This window comes from Nicotiana attenuata, chromosome 11, assembly GCF_001879085.1.
Source record: "Nicotiana attenuata strain UT chromosome 11, NIATTr2, whole genome shotgun sequence".
Taxonomy (NCBI): domain Eukaryota; kingdom Viridiplantae; phylum Streptophyta; class Magnoliopsida; order Solanales; family Solanaceae; genus Nicotiana; species Nicotiana attenuata.
The window spans coordinates 60,438,595-60,449,437 of NC_031999.1; the positions used below are offsets into that span (position 1 = coordinate 60,438,595).

The 10,843-nt window shown below is 40.3% G+C and overlaps 1 protein-coding gene across 1 annotated transcript; it reads left to right on the forward strand.

Annotated features, from left to right (window-relative positions):
* On the forward strand, nt 1-1,930 carry LOC109235094 (transcription factor MYB36). Its single transcript, XM_019401085.1, has 3 exons — nt 1-246; nt 366-495; nt 853-1,930. Exons 1-3 carry the CDS (start codon nt 111-113, stop codon nt 1,718-1,720), a joined length of 1,134 nt encoding a protein of 377 aa, XP_019256630.1. The 5' UTR covers nt 1-110; the 3' UTR covers nt 1,721-1,930.

A 10,843-nucleotide genomic window follows, 5' to 3' on the forward strand; every position in this document is an offset into this window, starting at 1 on the left:
TCTCTTCCAATATTTTTCAAACCAACAATCACAAGTTCAAGAATCAAAGGTTTGAGAGAAGAAATATTTGGAAGCAAAATTCATTAGAAGAAAGAAAAAATTGAAAAAAAATGGGTAGAGCTCCATGTTGTGACAAAAATAATGTGAAAAAAGGTCCATGGTCACCAGAAGAAGATGCAAAACTCAAAGCATATATTGAAGAAAATGGCACTGGTAATAACTGGATTGCTCTTCCCCAAAAAATAGGTATCAATTTCTTCTTCTTGTCTCTCTCTATATTATTCGTTTCGATCGAGAAATACCTTTAAAAATTGAGAATTTTTCTCAAGATTAATTTGATTGATTTTTTTAAAATATTTTTTCAGGGCTTAAGAGATGTGGAAAGAGTTGCAGGCTTAGATGGCTCAATTACTTAAGACCTAATATTAAACATGGTGGATTTACTGAAGAAGAAGACAACATCATTTGCAGCCTCTATATTAGTATTGGCAGCAGGTATATCTTCATCTCTCTCTCTCTCTCTCTCACACACACACATACACACACACAGAAACACACAAACAATAACAACAAATGTAATGGAAATCCAACTAAATAACTTGTTTTCTAGTTCTTGTTAGAGATCATTATTTGGAATATCTCACATCTCCAAGGTTATTAAAACCTATTTTTATTCATGTTGGTTGTTGATGATCCAAATTCGTTTCTTAGAGTTAACTTTGTTTAAGTGTATAAGCATGTCATCGGAAAGTTTAAGCTGTTAGAGAGAGCCGATTCTTAAATTATTTAATTATATTATGTCTCGTTGAACTCAGTCTGATTATGTTTAAAACCCTCTTGTGAAAACTTTAGGTGGTCTATAATAGCTGCACAACTTCCTGGAAGAACAGATAATGATATCAAGAATTACTGGAATACTCGATTGAAGAAGAAGTTGCTCGGGAAAAGAAAACAATCTCAAATGAACAGATTATTACTTGCTAGTGGTGGTCAAGATCTCAAGGAAACAAATGGATTAGAAGAAAATTCCCTATTTCAAAACCTAAGTAACTCGGCTCTCGAAAGGCTTCAACTTCATATGCAACTTCAAACCCTTCAAAACCCTCTTTCTTTCTATAATAATCCTGCACTTTGGCCTAAGTTAACCCCTCTTCAACAAAAAATGATCCAAACCCTACAAGCTAATGGCATAAATGAGAATCAAACACCTATTTTCGCACCGATAAATCCTAGTGATCATAACCAAGCTCATGAACTAGGGCAAAAAGTTGGGATCAATGAATTTGCTAATACCATGACCAATTTCAAGGCGAATGAAGTGGAGAAAAGTAACACGAATAATGGCATATCGTCTTCAGACAGTACTCCTATTGAGTCTAACAATCAAAGAAATGTTCTTGACAAAAACATAGGGCAAGAAAATGCAAGAGAAATCCAAATCCAAATCCAGGGTGTTCAAGGGTTTACTCAGGCCGAGATCGATGACCTAATTCTCAACAAAGGAATTGGCTTTAATCTACCATCAGAAAATCATCAAATAGCTGAATTTGATTGTTTTAAAGAGATGGATGATGGATCAAGGGACAATTTGGCATGGTGGTCTAATGAGTTTGATACAAATACAGCTTCTTCATCAAATTCTTGGGGTTCATCTTCAAATATTCTTCAACAAACTGAAGGGATGTATCAAGATTATGCAGTAGGGTATAATTTGCAATAATAGATTTATGAGGTATAGAGGTATTTACTACTATTGCAAGGGGGGAATAGGAGAGCTTTGGGTAAAGGTTGTTTGTAAATTTGTGTGAATAATGCTTTCTCTTTGTCATCTTGCTAAATAACTTGTATGACATGACTGTCAGTTAATATTTTCCTTTTTTTGTTATCTCTCAATGTAAAACATATAGTAATATTATTCATCTAAAGTCCATCTTGAGAGTGAAAAACCACAAACTATTTCTAGTGAGACATTCAGTTCACGAATCGAAAACCTATCTCCACATCAAGCCCCAGTCTGAATGGGGTATGTGTATACTTAGTCGTGCAATATTTCGAGTATTTGTGTACTGGTAAAAAATAGACTTCGCACGTGTAATATTTCTGATGACAAGGCGATCCATGTGGAGCAATAGAAACATGACAGCTGGTCACAAATTTACAAAGAGGTACGAAACAAAGAGGAACGAAACAGCATATCCACGAGACAATTAGATGCGGGAACCTCAGTCTAATTGAGGAGTTGAAGAGACACGGTCAGAATGAACCAAGGCAGAATAAAGGACAGATTCAAAGATCTTCAATCAATGAGCCAAACGTTACATAATCTTCACGCAACAGTTACGATTACCTATTGTAACGTTACATTAATGATATTATTAGTCATTAATGCTCAATCATTAATGAGAGTAGGCGTAATATTAAGAAATTCCCTATATAAAAGGGAAGAAAATTTCACTTGTAGGGACACGTTCGAACTACTACTGAAATACATTTACTTTTACGCATTCTTATTGCTTTCTTATTGCAAGTCTAATTATTTCAATCTAATTTTCTTGATTATCAGTAACCCGAGTTCTTCTAAAATATTAGCTTTGACCGAAATTCCTATTTTCTGGTTAAACAATTTATTTTAAGGCCGTTCGTGTGCATCTCTTTAATTTATAGCAGTTGTTTTTCCGATTCTAGAAAACATAAACTTTTGCGAAGAATGAAATGTGCAGTCATCCTTCAATATTTATGACAGAAGTACGTTAACGTTTGTACGTTTGTACGTTATAATAATTCAACAATTTAGTTAATCTTGAGATATTGCGTTACTACTCCTTGCTACATGATTTGATAGAGAAAATCTTTATTTGATACCACTTATCATTATGAGTCGATCATTTTGTTCCAAAGACAAATTATATAAAAATAAGTAATGCAGAAATTATAATATAGAGATTACAATATGTCGACTATATCTTGTTTGATGGTTGATTCGTTGTGTTAAAAGTTAGTATTTAACCTATAATTTAAAATAGGTGCTTACTTTAAAGTAAAAGATTTCTTATTATATATAAAGGTTCTTTTTGTTATTTTGATTTTTTTTTAATTCATGTATTAATAACGCCACACCTAGATAGACAATGACATGCTAGATAATATAGGACAAATAAAACTAACAAAAATAAATAATAATGTCTTACTTGTGGAAGCATTAATTTTTAGCAAATAACTGTCCTACAAGAGTTAATGAGTAGAATACCTGCATATTCTTAATTATTCCACATTCTACTCGCATAAGATGATTATAAATTATTGCGTTAATTTTGCAAGTATTATGCGGAAAGAAAAAGTATAAAACTAAAAATTTATAAATAATCCTAATGTGTTAATGTGAAAATTATTTCTCCAAACTGATGCAACTAGCATCACCTAAGTATCTCTAAAAAAATTGCCAATACTATGACTAATAATATTTTTTAGCATTTCGGGATGATAAAACAAGAATTAATGATTATGTTTACTTCTTCGTGTGTTTATATACATAATATTTTTTCTTAATTTGATTGACGAACTTCGAATGGCCTAAAAATTGATAGATCCACCCGATATGGCCTTGTAAGCAATACTTATCATGACTAGCATTATCTTTTTGCTATTTCAGAGTCATAAAATAGGAATTAATAATTATGTTCACTTTTTCATGTAATTATATACATGATGATTTTTTTTGAATTTGGTTGACAGACTTCGATTGACCTACATATTTGTAGATCCATCAGATATGGCGTTGTGACCAATACACACCATACCAAATATCATTTTTTAGCGTTTGAAGGTTATAAATAGGAATTAATGATTAGGTCTATTTTTTAGTGTGTTTATTATATACATAATAATTTTTCTAAATTTGGTTTTGGACTCCGATTGACCTAAAAATTGGTGGATCCATTGGATATTGGTCATGGAGAAATGAACCCGAAAGTTATTGCGAAGCAATGAGTATTGGCCAGTAGACCGTTTCCTATGTACCGACGAAATTTCCACCAATCGGAGTCCGTAAAAAGAATTCTAGAAAATTAGCATGTACTAGTACACACCAAAAAGTGGATATAATCACAAATTCGTATTGCATGATCATGAAACGCCATAAAATAAAGTCGAAATCATGGTGAATCAATAAGTATTGATCACTAAACCGTTTCTTATGAACCTACGAATATTCAAGCCAATCGAATCTGTCAATTTTTTTTATATAATCAGCATGTATACACACCAAAAAGTGGACATAATCACAAATTCGTTACACACGCCTCCTGCATGGGCCCGAGCCATCAGACCCGGATCGCCTAAAAATTTGTCGGTCCATAAAAAATAACTTAAGGAATAATATTCACCGCCCCACCATAAACATTACTCATTTTTTGGCGTTTTAGGTCCATATAACTGGAATTCCACCCAATTCTCAAATTTTCGTGTACTATAGCCCACGCCTCTTGCATGGACCGGGTCGCTGGGCCTGGATCGCCTAAAATTTTGCCTTCCTATCCAAAACGACATAAGGAACAATAGTCACAGCCTCACCATGACCGTTACTCATTTTAGGTGTTTTAGGGTCATAAAATTGGAATTCTGCCCGATTTCCAAATTTTCATGAGCAATAGCTCACGCCTACTGCATGGGCACGGGCTACCGGACTCGAATCGCCTAAACTTTTACAGGCCCATAAAAATGACCTAAGGAACAATAGTTACCGCCTCACCATGATCGTTACTCATTTTTTGGCGTTTTAGGGCTATAAAACTGGAATTCCGTCCGATTTCTAGATTTTCGTGTGTTCCACGCCTCCTGCATAGGCCCGGGCCACCAGATCTGGATCGCCTAAAATTTTGTTGGCTCATAAAAAATAACCTACGGAATAATAGTCACCGCCTCGCCATGATTGTTACTTATTTTTTGGCATTTTAGGGTCATAAAACTGGAATATCGCCCGATTTTCAGATTTTTGTGTGCTATAGCCCACACCTCCTGCATGGGCCTAGACAGGACCCGGATCGCCTAAAATTTTGCCGACCCATAAAAAACGACCTAAGGAACAATAGTCACTGCCTCGCCATGACTGTTACTCGTTTTTTGGCATTTTAAGGCCATAAAACTAGAACTCCGCTTGATTTTCAATTTTCATGTCCCATGCCTCCTTCATAAGCCCCGGTCACGGACCGCCTAAAATTTTGTTGGTGCATCACAAATGACCTAAGGACAATATTCACCGTCTCTCCATGACCGTTGCTCATTCTTTAGCTTTTTAAGGCCAAAATTTAGAATTTCGCCTGATTCCTTGATTTTTGTGTGCTATAGCCACGCCTCCTACACGGACACGGGCCACCGGACCCGGATCGCCAAAAATTTTTGCCGGCCCATAGAAAAACCTAAGGAACAATAGTCTCTACCTCACCATTACTTTTACTCATATTTTAGCGTTTTAGGGCTATAAAATTTGAATTCCGCCAGATTCCCAGATTTTCGTGTGCTATAGACCATGCCTCCTGCATTAGCCCGTGCCACCAGACATGGATCGCCTTAAATTTTGCCGCTTATCAAAAACGGTCTATGGAATAATAGTCACTGCCTCGCCATGACCGTTGCTTGTTTTTTGGCGTTTCAGGGCCATAAACAAAAATTGCGCCCGATTCCCAGATTTTTGTGTGCTATAGCTGACGCTTCCTGCATGGGCCCAGGCCACTGGACCTAGATCGCCTAAAAATTTTCTAGCCCATAAAAAACGACGTAAGGAACAATAGTCACCGCCTCGCCATTACCGTTACCCGTTTTTGGGCATTTTAGGACCCTAAAAGTGGAATTTCGCTGGATGTCCAGATTCTTGTGTGCTATATAGCTCACACCTCCTGCATGGGCCCGGGCCACCGACCCGGATCACCTAAAATTTTGCCGGTCTACCAAAAATAACTTATGGAACAATAGTCACTATCTCGTCGTGACTGTTACTCGTTTTTTGGCATTTGAGGGCCATAAACTGAAATTCCGCCCGATTTTTAAATTTTCATGTGCAATAGCCCACGCTTCCGGCATGGGCCCGCGCCACCGGACCCGGATCTCCTAAAATATTTTCAGCCCATCAAAAATGACCTAAGGAACAACAGTCTTCGCCTCGCCATGAACGTTACTTGTTTTTTTGCATTTTATGGCCATAAAAGTGGAATTCCGCCAGATTCCTCGATTTTTGTGTGTAATAGCCCACGCATCCTGCATGGGTCCGGCCACCGGACCCTGATCGCCTAAAGATTTTTCGACCCATCAAAAATGACCTATGGAACAAATGTCACCGCCTCGCCATGATCGTTACTCGTTTTTTGGCATTTTAGGGCCATAAAACTGGAATTCCGCCATATTTCTAGATTTTCGTGTGCTATAGTCCACGCTTCCTGCATGGGCTCGGGCCAACGGACCAGGATCGCCTAAAATTTTTTCGACCCATCAAAAATGATCTTAGAAACAATAGTCATCGCCTCGCCATGACCATTATTCATTTTTTGGTATTTTTCGCCCATAAAATTCGAATTACGCCTGATTCCCAGATTTTCAAGTGTTATAGCCCATGCCTCCTACATAGGCCCGGGCCACCGCACCTGAATCACCTAAAATTTTGCGGACACATTAAAAATGACCTAAAGAACAATAGTCACCACTTCACCATGCCCGTTACTAGTTTGTTTTGCATTTTAGGGCCATAAAACTGGAATTCCGCCAGATTCCAAGATTTTCGTGTGCTATAACCCACGCCTCCTGCATGGGCCCGGGTCACCGGACCCGAATCGCCTAAAAGTTTGCCTACCAATCAGAAACGTCCTAAGGAACAATATTTAAAGCCTCACCATGATCCTTATTTCTTTTTTTTAGAATTTTATGGCCATAAAACTGGAATTTTGCTCGTTTCCCAAATTTTCGTGTGTTATAGCCCACGCCTCCTGCATGGGCCTGGGCCACCGGACATGGATCATCAAAAATTTTTCTGGCCCATTAAAAACGACCAAAGGAACATTAGTCACTGCCCCGCGATGACGGTTACTCGTTTTTTTGGCATTTTAGGGTCATAAAACTAGGATTCCGACCGATTCTCTTATTTTTGTGTGCTATAGCCTACGCCTCCTATAATCCCCCGGGCCAATGGACCCGGATCGCCTAAAATTTTATCGGCCCATTAGAACTTCCTATGGAATAATAGTCACCGCTTCGCCAAGACCGTTACGCATTTTTTGGCGTTTGAGGGCCATAAAAGTGAAATTCCGCCCGATTCCTAGATTTTCGTGTGTTATACCCCGCGCCTCCTGCATGACCCGAGGCCACCGAACCCTGATCACCTAAAATTTTTCCGGGCCTATCAAAAATAACCTAAGGAATAATAGTCACCGCGTCGATAGGACTGTTACTCATTTTTTGCCGTTTTAGGGTCATAGAAATGGAATTCCAGCGATTCCCAGATTATCGTGCGCTATAGCCCATGCCTCCTAAATGGGCCCGGGCCACAGACCCGCATCGCCTAATATTTTGCCGGCCAATTAAAAATGACCTCAGGAACAAAAGTCACTGCTTTGCCATGACCGTTAATCTTTTTTGGCATTTTAGAGCCATAAAACTGGAATTCCGCCCGATTCTTAGATTTTCGTGTTCCCATGCCCCCTACATGTGCTCGGGACACTGGATCCAGATCGCCTAAAATTTTGTCGTCCCATCAAAGAAGAAGTAAGAAACAATAGTAACAGCCACACCATGAACGTTACTCTTTTTTTTTTAATCATTTTAAGGCCATAAAACTGGAATTCCACCCGATTCTCAGATTTTCATTTGTTATAGCCCACGGCTCTTGCATGGGCCCAGCCCACTAGACCCTGATGGCCTCAAATTTTCCGGTCCATCAAAAATAACTTAAGGAACAATAGTCACTGCCTCACCATGACCATTACTCGTTTTTGGCCTTTTAGGGCCACAAAACTTTAATTTCGCCCGATTGCCAAATTTTTATGTGTTATAACCCATGCCCCTGCATGGGTCATTGCAACCAGACCCGGATCGCCTAAAATTTTTGTCGGCCCACCAAAAACGACCTATGGAACAATAGTGACCGTCTCGCCATGACCGTTACTTATTTTGTGGCGTTTTAGGGCCGCAAAACTGGAATTCCGCCCAATATCCAGATATTCGTGTGGTATAGACCACACCTCATGCTTGGGCTCGGGCCACCGGACCTTGATCGCTTAAATTTTTGCCGGCCCAACAAAAATGGCCTATGGAACAATAGCCACCACCTCGCCATGACCGTTACTCATTTATTGGTGTTTTAGGGCTATGAAACTGGAATTTCACCCGATTCCTAAATTTTCGTGCGCTATAACCCACGCCTCCTGCATGGGCCTGGGCCACCGGGCCCGGATCGCCTTAAATTTGACGGCCCATCAAAAAATGAGCTAAAGAACAATAGTCACCGCCCCTCCATGACCGTTACTCATTTTTGGGGTTTTAGGGCCATAAAACTAGAATTCCGTCCGATTCCCAAATTTTCGTATGCTATAGCCCACGCTTCCTGCATGGGCCCCCAGACCCGGATCGCCTAAAATTTTGCCGGCACATCAAAACTTCCTAATATACAATAGTCACTGCCTCACCATGACCGTTACTCCTCTTTTGGCATTTAAAGGCCATAAAAGTGGAATTTCGCCCGATTGAAAGATCTTCGTGTCCTATACCCCACGCCTTCTGCATGGGCCAGGGCCACCAGACCTGGATCGCCTACAATTTTCCGGCCCATCAAAAATGATCTATGGAATAGTACTCACCGCCTCGCCATGACCCGTATTTTTGAATTTTAGGGCCATAAAACTGAAATTTCGCCCAATTCTCAGATTTTCGTGTGCTATAGACCATGCCTCCTGCATGGCCCCAAGCCACCGGACCCTCATCGCGTAAAATTTTTGTGGCCCATCAAAAACGACCTAAGGAACAATAGTCACTGCCTCGCCATGACCGTTACTAGTTTTTTGGCATTTTAGGGCTATAAAATAGGAATTTTGCTAGATAGCCAAATTTTCGTGTGTTATAACCCACGCCTCATACATGGACCCGGGCCACCGGACCTGGATCGCCTAAATTTTTGCCGGCCCATAAAAAATATCCTAAGGAACAATAGTCAACACCACGCCATGACCGTTACACCTTTTCTGGCGTTTTAGGGCCATAAAACTGGAATTCCACCCGATTTCTAGATTTTCGTGTGCTATAGCACACACCTCCTGCATGGGCCCGGTCCATCGGACCCGGATCGCCTAGGATTTTTCCGGCCCATCAGAATTGACCTATGGAATAATAGTCATCGCATCGCCATGACCGTTACTTGTTTTTTCGCATTTTAGGGCCATAAAATTGGAATTCCGCCCGATTCCCAAATTTTTGTGTGCTATAAAAGCATGCTTCCTTAGGAACAATAGTCACTGCCTCGCCATAACCTTTGCTCATTTTCTGGCATTTTAGGACCATAAAAGTGGAGTTTCGCACGGTTCTCTGATTTTCGTGTGCTATAGCCCATGCCTCGTACATGTGCCCGGGCCACTGGACCCGGATCGTCTAAAATTTTACCGGCCCATTAAAGAGGAGCGAAGGAAAAATTGTCATCGCCTCGTCATGATCGTTACTCAATTTTTGGCGTTTTAGGGCTATAAAACTGCAATTCCAGTTGATTTAAACATTTTCGATTGTTATAGCCTACACCTCTTACATGCGCCTAGGCCAGCAGTCCCGGATCGCCTAACATTTTTCCTGCCCATAAAAAACATCCTATGGAACAATAGTCACCCCCTCGCCATTGCCGTTTAGGGCCATAAAACTGGAATTCTCTCTGATTCCCAGATTTCATGTCCTATAGGCCACGCCTCCTGCATGGGCCCATACTGTCGGATCCGGTTCGCTAAAATATTTTCGGCCATCAAAGGCGACCTAAGGAACAATATTCACCGCCTCACTATGACCGTTACTCGTTTTTGGCATTTTAGGGCCATAAAATTGGAATTCCGCCCGATTCCTTTATTTTCGTGTGTTATAGCCCATGCCTCCTGTGTTAGCCTAAGCCACCGGATCTGGATCGCCTAACATTTTGCTTGGAAATCAGAAACGACCCAAGGAACAATAGTCACCACCTCTCCATGATCGCTACTCATTTTTTGGATTTTTAGGGCCATAAAACTTGAATTCTGCCCGATTCCCAGATTTTCGTATGCTATAGCCCTCTCCTCCTATATGGACCCGGGCTACTGGACCCGGATCGCCTAAAATTTTCGGCCCAACAAAAATGACCTAAGGAACAATAGTCACCACCTTGCCATGACCATTACTCATTTTTTGGCATTTTGGACAGTGTAACTGGAATTCTGCCCGATTCTCATATTTTCATGTGCCCCCACGCCTCCTGCAAGGGCCTAGGCCAACAGACCCGGATCGCCTAAAATTTTTCTGGCCCATCAAAAATGACCTCTGGAACAATAGTCAATGCCTCGCCATGACCGTTACCCATATTTTTGCATTTTAGGGCCATAAAATTAGAATTCCACCCGATTCCCAAATTATCGTGAGCTGTAGCCCATGCCTACTAAGTAACAATAGTCACCGCCTCGCCATGACCATTACTTATTTTTGGGCGTTTTAGGACCATAAAAGTGGAATTTCACACGATTCCTTGATTTTCGTTATGCTATGGCCTACGTCTCCTGCATAGGCTCGGTCCACCGGATTTGGATCGCCTATAATTTTGACGGCCCAGCAAAAATGACCTAAGGAACAATAGTCACTACTT